The sequence below is a fragment of the Haliotis rubra genome, unplaced genomic scaffold (assembly GCF_003918875.1).
Source record: "Haliotis rubra isolate DU_JTF1 unplaced genomic scaffold, ASM391887v1 Scf184, whole genome shotgun sequence".
NCBI classification, from domain to species: Eukaryota; Metazoa; Mollusca; class Gastropoda; order Lepetellida; family Haliotidae; genus Haliotis; species Haliotis rubra.
In genome coordinates this window covers 1,494,740-1,511,559 of record NW_025765825.1, presented here as the reverse complement: position 1 = coordinate 1,511,559, position 16,820 = coordinate 1,494,740, and the positions used below count along the sequence as shown (strand labels likewise).

At 38.3% G+C, this 16,820-nt stretch overlaps 1 protein-coding gene and 1 long non-coding RNA gene across 4 annotated transcripts; one reads left to right on the top strand and one right to left on the bottom strand.

The window, feature by feature from the left end:
- The first annotated feature begins 30 nt into the window (after positions 1–30).
- On the top strand, positions 31–8,497 carry LOC124273775 (dual specificity protein phosphatase 22-B-like). Its single transcript, XM_046709085.1, is given in 6 exon segments — positions 31–276; positions 1,793–1,909; positions 5,366–5,490; positions 6,367–6,384; positions 6,386–6,536; positions 7,614–8,497. Coding segments are annotated over 6 exon segments (651 nt in total). The 5' UTR covers positions 31–255; the 3' UTR covers positions 7,833–8,497.
- Positions 8,498–14,350: 5,853 nt separating this feature from the next.
- LOC124273805 lies at positions 14,351–16,522 on the bottom strand. 3 transcript variants are annotated; one of them, XR_006897745.1, is made up of 3 exons: positions 16,463–16,522; positions 16,044–16,165; positions 14,351–14,393 (listed from the first exon to the last, which is right to left on the bottom strand). It is a non-coding gene; the product is annotated as an uncharacterized LOC124273805 (long non-coding RNA). The 3 variants fall into 3 exon arrangements; XR_006897744.1 differs by lacking the exon at positions 14,351–14,393 and adding an exon at positions 14,417–14,443; XR_006897746.1 differs by lacking the exon at positions 14,351–14,393 and adding an exon at positions 14,516–14,543.
- Between the last annotated feature and the right edge of the window lie 298 nt (positions 16,523–16,820).

Here is a 16,820-nt window from a genome sequence, read left to right as displayed (position 1 = left end):
GCAACAACCACAAACCTGTATGTCAACTTCCGTTTTATCAAAAAGGTATTGTTTACATATGCAAAAGTAATTTCGAAGTTCTCTTGCAATGCCCTAAGCCTGTCCGAACAGTTGATCCCAAGTTTGTCAAGTGAAGACTTTCCTGTAATATCTCAAGTGGGTCTTAAGATGATGCCACGGTTTTCATAGCGCACGAAAAGAGAGCAATCAAGACGTACTCACGGTACTGTGCAAACGACATTGACAAAAGCAGACATGGGAAACGGAATGAACAAGGTAAATTTGGACGCGTTGTGCTTTGTAAGCGTTTGCATGAAAACTGCGAAAGCTCAGTAGAGGATAATAATCTTTTTACCACGTTTAATGCATGAAGAGATTACTGGCTTATGTTGATTAATACTTGTACATATTTATGAACAGGGATGTAAATTAGCAGTTATCAGTGGCTCTACCTGACCAGTCTTGTTTAGTTGTTAATGTTAAAGGTATCCCAAAGGCTAGTAGAATTCCAAACAATTGCTATATTTTATTACTATTCGAGCTAGTGGATGTTCATGGTTAATTTTTAGCTATTTTTAAAGTGTAGTGTTTTTTCATGTTTATCAGCACCAAACTGGTGAAATAACCCCAAGTTTGGTCATATTATCAAACACAGCAGCCTACAGGCTATTGCGTTTACCAAGTTTTTTATTATACATGGTTTCAATTTTTATGTTAGTACATAGATTAGTACCATCTAATCTTACTTGACCATATGAACACTTCTTTACCAGACAGAGTTTTGGGACTAGTGGTTTGCAAACCAGCATATTCATAATATCATGCAATATCCTAAACATAACAATGATATCATAATGTTTTTACCACTAATCATGCTTAATTTCAAATATAGGAAAAAGGTATACATAGTGGTGTGACGATTCATCGATACGCATCGATGCATCGATCCACGGACCTACCAATACAGTTAATCGATACAAAGTTTTACTTTTTCGTATATCCCGATAATATTCTTCAAATGGACCATGATAATCAATGTTTAACTTTGAATATTGCCGAATTGCAAATCTGCATCCAGCAACATGCAGATATTAAAGATGTTTTTTATCTATTTTTCTGTTTATAACAGTATTGTTTTATTTATTTTGTATTTGTTTTTAAAAAAAAGTGCCTAATGTGACTTTTTTTTCCAACTTAAAGTTTCTTTCATTTGAACATTTGTTTTATCTTAAGGTGTTTTATAGTTGGTGTTAGAATTATTGTCGGATGATGATCGTATCGCCACCCTTATGTCGGATTAAGTGATCGTGATCGTGAGCTTTAGTGCACAATACTTTGGCAAAATATCATCGTGACTAAAATTGTAGTATTGTGATGTATCGCATCACAGGTTGTATGCCAATACCAGTACTAGGTATACATACCTTTTACTCTTTCTCAAAACAAAAACAAAAAACTTTCTCAAAAGTAGCCTTTGAACATGTTGTATTAACTTGAATACGCATTACATGTTAAATACGTATTACATGAACTCAAAATCAAAATGGATCACAATGTTGGTCCTGTTAATTGTGTTTGTCTTCTGAAGCTCATATAATGTAATTCTGAATATACAGGTGACAATTATGCCTATTTCAGGTATCAATACATGTCATGATACTAAAGCATGTTGAGTCACATTATAATTTGGCCTATAGCATGTATAGTTTTCACCTGATTAACCTATAGCATGAGGTTATCAAAGTGATCAAGTAGGTTTTGTTTACTCATATGGTGTACGTATTTCTTTCAGATCCTACCTGGCCTGTATGTTGGCAACTTTCATGATTCAAAAGATGTTGAACAGCTGAATGCTAACAACATTACACACATCCTTGCCATCCATGATACAGCTAAAGCACTGCTTAAGGTAATATTACCATGTTTACTTGCCATCCATGATACAGCTAAAGCACTGCTTAAGGTAATATTACCATGTTTACTTGCCATCCATGATACAGCTAAAGCACTGCTTAAAGAAATAATAAACTTTGTTTTTGTTACTCTTTTAACCATTACATATGAAAGATTTGTGGTTAGTCTTATCACGGAACACCAAATTTATTCTTTAAAAACTTGTGGTTAATTAATACCGGCGATTAAAAGTGGCCAAAAGTCAGCCTGCTTCCCTCTCACCAACTAAAACCACAGACAGGTTACGTAACTCTGTCGCCAGAGCACTGCAGTGACGCCATATGAGGAATGATTTTCAGTTAGTTGTATAGAAAGTGTGTAGCACGCTCATCATTTTGATGATTTTCGACATCAACGACTTTACATGCCGAATCGCTGCTTTGTCGCCAATTGCTCCTAGGGTCGGGCGATGGTGTCCCCATGCACAGATTTCCACAGGACCCCGCAGTTCGTGCTAAATGGGTTATGTTTGTGAGTGCGGTTTAGCGTTGTGGAAGCCTGAAACGATATCTTACTTGTGTTCATATCAGCTTCACGGAAGTTAAAGAATCAAACATTTCTGGTGTCCCCCGCCGTGATGTTGCTGGAATATTGCTAAAAAGCGTAAAACTAAACTCAGTCAGTAAAGAATCAAAACTACTTACTAGTTGTAGTAAAATATGTATATGATTGATGACCATAAAGATTTTCCATGACACAACATGTAACGTAACGATTTCTTCCTCGGAAGTGAGGTTGTGGTCAAGTAACAATAATATTGTAAGTAGTATTATATTGACACCCACCTCGCCGCCAGGAGAGAAATTGTTATGTTATATGCTATGTCATGCCAAATTCTATTGGCCATCAATAAAATACATATTTTACTACCAGTAGAAAGTAGTTTTGATTTTGTAACTCTCGGTGAAAACAAACCTAAATAGCATTTATCCTCAGACTGGTGGATGTTCCCGACAGGGCTTCATTTCTGAAAATCGTAAAGTCTGTTAGAATTAATGAGATTATAGTTTGTTTTCATCAAGTTAGAAAATCAAAACTACTTTCTACTCATAGTTAAATATGTATTGGAATCATAACCAAACGGATTTTGCATGACACAATTTATAACATTAACGATTTCTTCCACGGAAACGAGGTGGGGGTGAAGTCACAATACTGCTAATAAATTTCTTGCTACATTCACATGGTTAATGTCCACTCACCAGTATGTAGATACTAGTCAATATGCGTCTTTATATTTGGTCTTATAATCCTAATTAGTTTATTGTCATACTTGTATGCATTTTGAAACTAAATAAAAAGCAGACGATCTGCTGATACTTCTTATAGTGAATTTATAACAGAACTATAATATCTAGACATTTTATAGTTTGCCAATGTGAATCATAATTCGCGACACACACCCTAGTGTATGTTGTCTGTCTCATTACACTTCATGGCTTGAAAACAATGATTCTGTTGAATGCTACGACAAATGAATAAAACAAAATGCAAATATTGAAATTAAAACAGATTAAAGTTATAGGAACAATATCAGGCCATTACCTTGTTCGAGGAATGTATCCATCAATATCCACAAAATTGTTCCAAATGATGTGTCTTTTAACAGTTTAATATACGAAAAGTGATAAATCTTTTCAGGTATTGGTGTATAGTCTCATTGGTCACCCAAGATAGCACACCTGGCAACTAATTGCATAATGCCCGCCTTTCTTTAAGAACAGTAATTTAGTTAGCCAATAATGGGCAATCAATCAATGTATTGCCCGGTTAATCCTTTGAAAGAAGGACGTTGTTTTTACGCAGAGACACCGATTACGACACAGAGTGTATTCAGTATAGATTAGTAAATCTACATACATAAACACTACCCTTTGACAATTCCGGCTGTGTAAGATAAAAGTAATTAATCAATCAGCGTTTTATCGGTTAATCCTTTGATCAATGTTTATAATGTTGAATATTTACTCCAGACACAAGAAATGCCAAATGGAAACCTTTGTCGGTAATCTAAGTGTGTTACCACTAATTATACCTGTTATAAATTCATTAACTGACCATCAAGTGAATGATGACAAATAACATGTGTAGGTTTATACCACCTAACACGGGTTACAACAAGGGAGTATTAATTGCTGTATTGCATGTGAAAACTTATGGGCCGACACTGTTTTGAGAATACAAACAGATTTTTACATGACATGATTAAATATCGAGGTAAAAAACACAGATATGGGATCAATTTGGATCAGTCATTATACAAATAGGGCCTAACGACACCAAGCGATTTTGACAGAATCGTCTATGAAAACAGGTTGTAACTCGGAAACTAGGCAAAACAGGAGACAAAATTAAATGACAGTAGATTGTGAGAACATATAGCTTTCATTTTCCACAACAATTGTCACGATTTCAGGTTTATACAAGCCTGTAAACAAGATAATTTACCCCCTAAAATGTAGATGAATTCTGCATCGGCCCTCAAAGCTATTCCTCATATGACGTCACAGAGCTACAGCGCTCTGATTGGTTGAAATTTCGTCAAGCGGTAGAGAATTGTGCACTGTTGTCCAAAAGGTCGATTTAAGTCAATTAAAGGTCGAAATGAGTAGTTTTAATGACGGGGTTTCATTTATAACGCTGCCAGTTAGTGATTTATGTATTTGTACCCCTAGGGTATATGTGATCTTTAAGGTAATTTTACCATGTTTACTTGCCTTACATGATACAGCTAAAGCACTGCTTAAGATAATATTACCATGGTTACTTGCCTTACCTGATAGAACAGAAGTAATTCAGGTGATAAGTAAACAGGCATTATAGGCACCGTCACTTCCTCCAAGTGTCGTTATCTTTGCCAAAAATGGACATGTTTTTTTCAACATGATTAGCTTGTAGTAAATATATCATTATATGAATATTTTGTGATGCTCATTTTGTGAAATGTTTTGTTTGGCACAAAACAAAGTCAGCATGGTCAGTTAAGCATGTATAACAGGAATATGTTGCTGCTAATTTTGAATAAAGTGTTGATGTTTACTATTTTCAAATGACATATACAATAGATATGTATTTACTTCTGTGACCATGATAAAGATTGAGAGCTTGTGCTTGGGTTTCAACCTCTTTATTCCTTAATGTCTGTAGTTTGCCATTAGCCCATCCATTGTCCTTGTTATTGTTGACCATGTTTATTTTCTGGACAGAATCCAGTTTTGCATGTCACTTGTTTGTTCATTCAAGTCTTCATACAACCATACCATCAAGGGTTGTAGCCCTGTCCACATTGTTTACCATGCTACTGTATGTACAATGAGATATGCACAAACGTGACACAATTGGAAGATGCCGACCCGATGATAAGGTGATTGCCTATGGTTGATATTTAACAGCTTGTTTTGTTCCTTTTCAGGACAGGGAATATCTGTGTATCTTGGCCAGTGATAATTCAGAGCAGAATCTCACTCAGTTCTTCCCTCAGTGCATAGACTTCATACACAGTGCCAGACTGAGTGGTGGTAGTGTGCTGGTTCACTGGTAAGAGCATCATGTATATTTGGACTAGACAAACTAAGCTGTTAACATAATATACACTGCACATTGTACCCATAAAAAGTTTCCAGGTCCTATGTAATGAAAAAGGAAGTTTACTGTCAAGCTATCCTTTCCCCAAATGGAAATACTTAGGTGGACGGGTAGCCCAATGATTAAAGCATCCACTCATCATGTCGAAGGCCACAGGGTAGCACAATGTGTCGAAAGGCCACAGGGGCACAGTGTGTGAAGTCCCTTCCTGGTGTACCCGTCTGTGTTATTGCTGGAACATTGCTGAGTGGTGTAAAACTCACTCACTCACCACACTCACTGTCTCTCCCCAATCTTCATGTCAGGACAAGATAATGCTCCTTAGATCTATATTTCGCCTGAATCCTGACAAATTTGAGGCCTAGCAACCTATCCTATCCACATAAGTGACAGTCTTCAGGTCTGTTTTCCTACTGGTTGTTGGGGACAAGTATGGAGGCTGTCGACCTGCTCTGAATCCCCTGAAGCCAGTGATGGAGACAAACTGAAGGATATCTTGATTCCTATAGAACGCCTATGGAATTCTCATGTTGGGCATTGGGCCGGTGGGGTAGCCTAGTGGTTAAAGTGTTTGCTCGTCACGCTGAAGACCCGGGTTCGATTCCCCACATGGGTACAATGTGTGAAGCCCATTTCTGGTGTCCCCCGCCGTGATATTGCTGGAATATTGCTAAAAGCGGCGTAAAACCATGCTCACTCACTCACTCATGTTGGGCACAAAATATACCAAAATATACCTTTACTTGGGTTACTCATGCTCGTCCTCACTTTAAATGTTTTCAATATCCTACAAGCAGTAGCCAAAACAAATTGATCTCTATTTTTCAGCTTGGCAGGTATTTCTCGCTGTGACAGTCACTTCAGCCTACATCATGACCGTGACAAAACTAGGCTGGAAGGATGCCTTGAATGCTGTGCGAGGAGCCCGTAATGTAGCCAGACCCAACTTTGGTTTCCAGCATCAACTGCAGATGTTTGAAGTGGATGGCTTACAAGATGTGTGTAGTTACTGCTAGTGCATGATCAGGTTTTCACTTGTTTTCCTTGGCCTATGAGAGGCATGGGGCCCACTGTCTTAAGGTTACCATGGTAATGAAATAATGTGGGGAGGGGGAATCAGGCCTCTAGGTAGTGGTTTTGAAACACTGAGTGTTTACTTTCAAAGTTTGGTACTTTTTGTATTTTCACACCATATAGCAAACATTTTTCATTAAGCAGTGATTAGCAGCGACTAGTTGCATCTGTTTGTGCTGCACAAACTGTTCGACATGTCAAGTAAACTCACAACATCAATGTATATGTCCAGTTATCAATGAATGAGACCTAGTGATCATTTATACATTATTCACTGCAATAGAGCTGATATATGTGTCTGATGTTACTTTATATCAGTAATAAAGATCTGGAAAGAGATAAAGGTATACAACTTGTACTGAATACACTGGTTAATTTCCTAGAGGGTTGTTATTCTGTTATTAACATTTCCCATGCACATTTGTATGCAAGTAACTCAAAGTTAACTATGTAATGACAGTGTGCTGAAGAGCATTTGCTCACTAGCATAATTTGATGAGACCAGAAATTCTAAAATAGACTTAGACAGACTAGCTGGTGAAATTAACGGTGATCTTTTTTTAGGCACATCTCTTAGCTGTTTTCCCGTTTCCGTAAGTCAATGTTATCATAAAAAATCAAATGAATGTTTTAAAAGATGAATGAATTTAATAATGATACAAGAACAAAGAATGTTATCTTTCCGATGTCTATTACTGCCTATTACTACTGCAATGATAGGCCTCGTCAAGGTCCGGGTTAGAATTGGCCTTCAGCTTCCAGCTTGTCGTAAGAGGCCACTAACGTTATCTGGTGGTCAGGCTTGCTGACTTGTTTGACACATGTCTTCATGTCCCAGTAGATTGATGCTCATGCTGTCAATCACTGGATTCTGAGGTCCAGACTTGATTATTTACAGACAATCGTCATGTAGCTGGAAGACTGCTGAATGTGCCAACAAACAAACAAAAAACAATGATGGGATAAAATAGTATTTAATTATTTTTTTTCTTCTTCACCAGGAACGTAAGCGAGTTAAAGAAAAGTTTCCTGTCAACACCCTGCATGATGAACAAAGCTGTAAGGAGCTTCTAGAAGGCTACAGGAAGTTTGTGTTGCACGGAGCTACTGTCGATAATGAGCTGTACAACTTGCCGCCAAATGCCTACAAGGACAGACCACGCTCAAACCGAGACAAGAACCCAGATGATAGAACCGATACCTCAGGAGCTTCATCGTGATGATGCCGTGAAGAGCTTCCAGATAGCCAGCATTTCCGTTTTCCTATTTATCAAAGCTCCACTATGATGTTAAATAGATAAGACCACTAAAGTGTTCGAAAGTGAGGAAAAAGTCAGGTCCTTTTCATAACCCAGGGTTCAAACTGAAGATAAAGGGTGTCCTTAGGCTAAATTGTAAAGTAGAAACTTGAAGGACCCTGGGTTCCATTCATTATTTATGTTGTAACCCTGTGATGAGATGGTGTAACTTTCAGGTAAGGGGAGACAACCAGGATTAGCATTAAATATTTGGTTAGGTTGTCTCCCTTTAGTTTCTGTCACTATAGCCTAACGAACTAGAGATGGGGTAACTACCATAGTAAACATAGTGAATAAATGTTGGCTGCAGATACAAGGGCTGAGGTGAATCTGAGTTACTCTCCTCATATCTGTGCTCGACCAACTGCTCAGAAAACCTGTTCAGAGGGTAGTTATCTAGATCACTTTACAAATCCAGATCATCTTACCAATCCAGGTCACCTATACAATCTAGATCACCTTACACCTGACCAATCGGGATCACAGTACAGATCCACATCTCATGGCCGATCCTATTCAGATGGCCAAACCAGAGCTCCAATCAGAACCAGATCACCAACTAGAACTACAGCGACCCGGACTAGTTCTTCATATCATACCGGATCACCTAGCCATACTAGGGAATCCAGATCACCGGCTTACCAACCTACTTCAGTACTTACCACGTCGAGATCTCGATACAGTTCCTCTGACCGACGTTCGGTTGATCATTGCTCTGATACCACTAATAGGCCTACAGTCTCTTATGATGTTCCGTCTACACGCTCTGAGAATCCTTCGACTCACTCTAGGATCATCGCTGAGTCATGGAAACCTGATAACAATCCCACTCCTACAGCGACTCCGGATCTAAATATGATGATCAGGGCCATAACCTCAGCCTGGAACCAAATACAGCCGTCTACTCCAGCCCATCCGGGCTTCGGTAGCCCCTGGCTCTTCATCTGGTCCACCTACTGAGATTGATCCAGTCCAAATAGCCATGCCTGCATCTCCCTGTATCTCCCGCTCACTCTGAGTTATTTACCCCTGGGGGTAGCTTTGCAGCAGTTGAGACACCTCAGGTACTCCTTTGGATTGTTGAGAAGCTCCAACTTCCCTTGAGTACTTCAGCAGATGACCTGGATCACTCTTATACTCTTAGGAACCAGGATTGGTCTACCATCACCCTACCACCTCGACCTTGTATTCTGAAATTATCCAGTACACTAAATGATGTCTTCAAGAGCCTGAAACAAATTAAGGACGGATTCTCTGCTCCCAGATATAATCCTTCTACCTCTCATGTCCACGGCCTAACAAAAATCTCTACGGCTCCAACAGTTGATGAGGATATTGGAACCCTGTGTGGTAAACGAGCTGCTTCGCCCTACCTTATTGAGGACCGAGAGTTGGCTCACATGGATTCAGCCGTGAGAAAGGCGTTGCCATCTATTAGTTATGTGGTTGCAGCAGTCGACGCTGTTAACACTGCTCTGGAGCATACTTACTCTGATCAAGACGCTTACATCCGAGGATGCATGACTTTAGCTCTGGACCAGTTCCAAATTATCCTGGATCAGTTGTCTCATTTTTTGGGCTACACTCTTGCTGTTCGCCGACGTGGACCCCTTAACATCTCTTCATGGGAGGAGCGATTTAAAACAGAACTGTTTCGCCAGCCTTGGTTTACTGACTCCCTCTTCAATGGTAGCATCCAAGAAGTATCTAATAAAGTTGATAAAGAAACCCACTTTCAAGTCTCGATTGAACTGTTAAAGATACAAAAGTCGAAGCAAGAGAGAGAGGTATAAGTCGTGAGATAGGATTAGTATATAAATATACAATTTATATTAAAATTTCCAATTTCAGTGTTGTCAATCAATAATGGCACAACCATTTGATGTGGTGTGGAGTTTGCAATATTCTGATAGTGAAAAGACTTTCAAATATCAAACAAATGTTGCTTGTGAAATAAGAGAAATGTCACAATAAAAATTGGTTGTGATCATCATGGCCATCGTCACATGTGTTTAAAACCATTGTGAATGTGATATTGTGGAATGTTGCTACAAGCAGTTGAAGAGCCAACAACACTGTCTACTGTATATGTGCTTAGTGCTACATCATGTGCTTCCTGATATCATTGTAAGACATCAATTGAACTGCATTACAGCATAAGAAATTCTTTCTGGTAATCTAACATATCTACCTGAAGACTAGTTGTATTTTCAAATGGATAGTGCAGTCACATCATCGCTCGAATTTTGTCCTGATTATGAAAAGAATCCCACTTGGTCATCCATGACTCACAACACACTGTTAGTGCTTGTGAAACCTGCATGACAGTTTGTATTTAATTATGTTGATATATCTATGACAATACCTGTTATACATGTATGTTGTTCAGGGCAAGACAACTCACCACTTGTCCACTAGGGCAATACACTTCATGACAGTTTCCAGTGCTGTATACAGTCTTCAATTTTTATTATATGTTATGAGGCCAGACATTATTTTCATGGTCTCTGCAGATTTTTAGGATGGAAGGTAAAAAATAAGAACTCCAATTGTAAATATTACCGTAATTTTTATTACCTGTAAATGTTAAGAAGGTAGAGGAAAAACTAAAGGCAGATTAATCTCACATGATTCGTCAGCATGCTCAAAATTAGTTGTGTTTTGAACATTTTAGGATATATTTTCAACAAGTTTTAATCAAAGTATGCTGAATAATTTGTTAAAACATGTTATTCATATCTTGTTGGCAGAATAAGAAAGCACACCTTTTCAGTTATTAATATTATTTTTTCACATTTCATTTCAAATTGACAGATTCTTAAACTAAAGTTTAAAAATATGTCTGGCCTCACTATAAAGACATTTTCATGATGCAATAAGCCTTACTCTTGAAAATGTAGAGTTGTCCCTTTGTTGTGATAAACCATGCTTGCCAGTATAAACAAAGCCCTGTGATCTGTTAGAACCACTGACACAAATGACTACAAATATGTTGTATGTATTCAAGTTGATGGCATGTTGACGAGGTACAATAACCGTTTGATGGTTTCCAGGATCTAGATCTGACCTGGATCATTGTAAGGTCATTATCTAGAATGTATCCATAATGTTGTTTGTGTTAGTATCAAGCCGTTGTCAGATGAGACGCAGAACGTCAACTGTAACTCACTTCTCACCATACTTAAAACATGTGACGAGAGTTTGTGATCTAGCAAGAGGTTTTTGCCCATTTTTCAGGGGATGCACAGATGTAACATCTCTAATCCCTGGGCTTCGTTATTAGTTCTAGAAATGAAATTTGGTAATGTATTATTCAAATTTAATCACTGTGCTTAAAGGCAAAACCTTACAAGAATCTTACTCAAAATAGTCTGCAGTTAATTTGACAATATAATTCTTTTTAGGCAATTGATAGAATGAAAGACTGAATAACTGCTCTCTGCTAATGACACTAGGGTGACAGTGTGGCGTAGAGTCCTGAACCTGCTAAACAATGCTTTGTTTGTTACAAGTCGGTCTTACCTATAGACATGGCAGTGGATGTAAGAACTGGTTCCACATTACTCAGTAAAGCAAACTTAAATTGTGGGAATATTATCCCTAATGGGACTCAATCCAACGAAAGTACTAGAATCTGTACTTTTCTGAGAAATTGTAATCCCAAATATAATGGGTTATATTTGACCACTTTCTAAATGACATTGTGTATTTTCATTATCTGGGAAGTTTGCACATATCTAACCAAATATGCACATTGATGCAATTTAGAATGTTGTATACATGTATTTGATATTTTGTTCTCTGACTCACACTTACGAGACATGTTATTTGAGGTCTTCATACCTAAACCTACTGGCATTTAGTTACATTTTGCATGCTTAGTAAGTGCTTATCAATAGCAATGTGTTACTGTGGCAACAACTAATGACTAACCGTTCCCCTGGTTTTGCTTCTGATGGTTGCTATGGTTTCCAAATGTTGCTGTTGAAAGGTCATGGACTTAATGAGTTTATTAGAGATCAGTGCCATTGTGATCCCTTAGTGCCTTTAATTGTTTTAATCAAGTTGAATCAATTTGGCTCCTTTGTGATGTTATAGGTTTTTGCGTGTTGTAAAAGTCTGTCCTTGCTGCAACTTCAAAAGAATGTATTTGTAGCGTTGAATTTTGTAGAGTCTATCAAGATGTTGAATTATAGAAAGCATCCCATTAATTGGGTTTGGACAGTGTATTTCATGTTCAGAGTAAAAACAATTTAATTACACCATAACAGCCTTTCTCCGCCTCCTACTCCTCCCTTATCCCCCCACCCCAATCCCCCACCCACTTTTTTTTAATACTTCCTCCTTCAACCGTGAGAAAATAAGAAAGCAGGTCGGTGTCAATACGGAAAACATTGTTGTCTCCTCAGAGCAGGATGATAATAGACAGCTGGGCAAATGTTTTGGGAACATCAATTTAACTTAACCTGAAGGAGATGAGAAACAGTAAGAGCCTAAACGTTGGTCATAATATTCCTTGCCATCCTATTTTTGCCACATTGGCACAATCAACAAGAATAATTGACTTGCTTGAACCCCGCCATCAACCTCATTCCAAACCCACCTTCAACCCTAACTCTTTCAACGTGACAAGAATACCCAGTTCTACTCTGGTACAAGTAGTTCATTAACTAGACCCACACATACCATGTTGTGTCAATATCCCATATATATTTTTGTTCATTATTTCAATATGCCCCATATCTATGATATGTTATGAATAACATTATTGTATATTTTACTATACAACTCGAACTAGGATGCATTTTGGCACCGGCACACTATCATAGTATTTATCTTGTAGAACTTTACACTTGTTAGGGTGTCATAATATTTTCGATATGTCTCTTTCTGGCAAACCCATATCAAATCTAGTGATTGTAGCTTATGTTGCTTACGGTACAAACTGCCAATTCCTGGAGTCTTGTGATAGTCAGACTTTCACTGTGTCCTGTACATAGCTTACAGTCATAATCACTGCAGAAAGGATCATGGCTAAATTAATACCCTTCAGTGGAAGGTTCTCTGTTTCAAGATTATACCAGATATTGGAGTGTGGGAAGACATGTAACAGGATATGGATGGTGAGAATTTAGCCTAGCCTAGCTCCAAGGTTTCTTTTTACACAGCAATCATAGAACTGCGACACAAGTCTAAACAATGTTAGTTATGGCAGCCATATCATTATGTTTGCTTTGTGAAACAGGTGACCAAGGGCCTCATTCTGCAAGAGATCCTGGCGCTACAGTTATCTTAACCCAGTGTTAAGTATGAGAGTTACATCCACCTTAGCACTAAGATCTCTCTGTGGAATGGGGTCCAGTGTGCCATTGTACAAAACAACCTTAGTTCTAAGACTTCCTTAAGTCTATGTTAAGGTATGGGAGTTACAGCCACCTTAGCACTAAGATCTCTCTGTGGAATGGGGCCCAGTTGTACAAAACAACCTTAGTTCTAAGACTACCTTAAGTCTATGTTAAGGTAGGGGAGTTACGGTCACCTTAGCACTAAGATCTCTCTGTGGAATGGGGCCCAGTTGTACAAAACAACCTTAGTTCTAAGACTACCTTAAGTCTATGTTAAGGTATGGGAGTTACGGTCACCTTAGCCTAAGATCGCTTTGTACAACGGCACCCAGGGCTTTAGGTTAGCATTGTTCCACTGTGTATGTCACTGCTGGTTTGATCATGACCCTCTATGTTATCTTTGTCATATCAGTAGATACGATGATTGTACAAATTAATGACAATATTCTAAAAAGTTACACTATTCTCTCTCACACAATGGTGCAAAGCTCCAATTGATTGTTTAAAAATTAATCATGTTGATATTATTAGATGTGTTTATTTCATATCAATTTCATCAAACATGTTTTCTGTCAATTTGGCAATGATCCTGATTAAAATATATTTTTAAGTCATGAAATGTCATGCAATCCAACTGTTCCCTATTTTTTATTAATGAATTATTTCTATATTTCTATAGTGAAAATATACTCATGGATCATCCGACCGAAGTAATAATATCTATTGTTACAAATCAACGTGTTATCATGGTAGGCAATCTACTTACAATTAAATAAGCTTCCTCGCAACCCACCACCATCACCACACACAAACACATACATTGTTCCTCATTATGTCTTATTGATTTAGTGTCAAGTAATAAATGAGTGTACTAATTTATTAGTTTCTACAACTATTGTAATGTAAAACAATTCCCCTCATGGGAACATGATGTGAATCCACTTTCTTGTTCCCCCACTGTGATTTTCATGAAACAATACTTAAAGCAGTGTTAAACCTCACTCACTCACTCACTCACTCACTCACTCACTCACTCACTCACTCTCACTCACTCACTCACTCACTCACTCACTCACTCACTCACTCACTCACTCACTCACTCACTCACTCACTCACTCCTCACTCACTCACTCACTCACTCACTCACTCACTCACTCACTCCTCACCACTCACTCACTCACTCACTCACTCACTCACTCACTCACTCACTCACTCACTCACTCACTCACTCACTCACTCACTCACTCACTCACTCACTCACTCACTCACTCACTCACTCACTCACTCACTCACCACAGAGGTTCAAAGTTCAAAACTGTTTGCTGGAATGTCACTAATAGAGCCTGTGGCTGATATGACACAGTCCAGTGTGTAGCTCTCAGGTCACAAGCTCCATCACATGGTACAGTTGTAAACATGAAACAAATGTACTGTTGCACTATTTATATACAACATGCAGCATGTCACAAGTTTATGTATGCTGGGGAATATTTATATTCTTTGTCCAGGTGACCCAAGTGTATCGTCGCTATGGTTACACACTGCTGACCATATACCAATGATATGGCCTCTGTGCTGACCAGTCAGTTGTGGTATACAATTGTGCAGATTCAGTTCTCTATGCATTTTAGTGGTTTTTTGTTGGTCATGAATTACTCTCCTTTGTTGGGTCCCATATTTTGTGTTCACCAGTTAGCTTGGGGTGCTAGAAAGAATGATAAAAATACTGTTATGTAACTTGATATTTCTTCTGTTTTGGTTGTCAGAAAGTCGTTTGATTTTATTTCTTGAATTATATTTTTCCATTTCTCAAAGATTCATGGGTAGGTTAACTGAAAACAAATTTGATATATCTGTGTCTATTTTTTTATTGTTGGGTTTGGTTTTAAATGCATTAATGGAAAGTGTTGTCCTGTGCTCCCAACAGGTTTATATATGGCATCACTTCTATTACCCACAGTTTAGGTAACAGGGGCTCCACCGCTGCAAAGCGTTGGCTCGTCACGCCATAGACCCGGGTTCGAATCCCACATGGGTACAATGTGTGAAGCCCATTACTGGTGTCCCCTTCCGTGATGTTGCTGGAATATTGCTAAAAGCAGCGTAAAACCAAACTCAGAGTCAGTCCACCGCTGCAATAGTATTGTGCTTTAGGGCACCACGTAGGAAACTGTATCAAGGGAATCCAACAGTTAAATTAGCCCTGATCGGTGATAAGAAATGAACAAATGGATGCCAGATGGACTAATTAATGTTCCAGTTCAAAAGCAATTCACCTTGTTGAGAATATATTTATTCTTTAAATTATTGCTCATTCTCTTTGTTCACTTTCAACAAGATTGTTCATTACAAAAATAATGAAAGTGCAGATGATCATGATGTTAGTGTTTCAACTGCTCAGATATGCTGCAAGTCAGTGTTCTGTATTTACAGTTAAATACAATGCAACACCAGGGATAAAGTTTATTTGTGTGACCTACATCTTTAAGCCCAGTGAGTCAATGTTTTCCTGTAAAGCAATTAGTGGACCTTCCCTGTTTGTTCAATATGTGCATGACTTGTCGGTTATTCATGCATTCAGTTTGATAGAATGAGACCTCCCTATCTGAAAATTTGTGTTTATTATTTTATAATGGTGTTTATTTTCATGTTTAGCTGATAGTTTTGTTTGTTTTGTTTGTTGTTTAACGCGGCACTCAGCAATCTTAACTGATAGCGAAGTTACGGATGTATTTCTGATTGTTTCAAGAACACATGATGTGAAACTGAGGCTCCCCATCATAGAAACTCACTCACTCACTCACTCAAAATGTAGTGGTCGTCAAGTAGCATAGTGAGTAAATTCACTGTCTTGCGAAAGTCAGGAGCTTGATTCCCCACAGAGGTACAAAGTAGAGCCTTAAAGCGAACCTAACTCACTCACTCACTCACTCAATCACTCACTCAAAATGTAGTGGTCAAAAAGTAGTGGTCAAAATGCCAAGTAGCATAGTGAGTAAATTCACTGTCTCACTCACCAAAAGTAGTGGGAGCTTGATTCCCCACAGAGGTACAAAGTAGAGCCTTAAAGCGAATTGAACCTAACTAACTCACTCACTCACTCAAAATGTAGTGGTCGTCAAGTAGCATAGTGACTAAATTCACTGTCTTGTGAAAGTCAGGAGCTTGATTCCCCACAGAGGTACAAAGTAGAGCCTTAAAGCGAACCTAACTCACTCATTTTGTCTCCGCCATCACAAGGGAGATCATCCTTGTTTAAACTGTACATTTCAGACATTCTTCTGTCTTCTCTGTCCAGCATGTTACAGAAAGTTGCTCATTATGATGAATGTTATGGTGATGAGGAATCAGTACAATGATAGTTTCAGGGGTTTCAGATTCCCCCTTGTCCCCACCGGTTCAGACTCCTGTATCTGGTTCCTACCCTCACACATAAGCAGCTGGCGGTTTTCATGTGCCAAATTTTTTTATCATGGATGACAAACTACTACAGGGGAAATTGGTGTAGGTATATTTGTTAGGTCATACTAGGAGTGCTATTTGTGTACTGAATATAGACATGTGC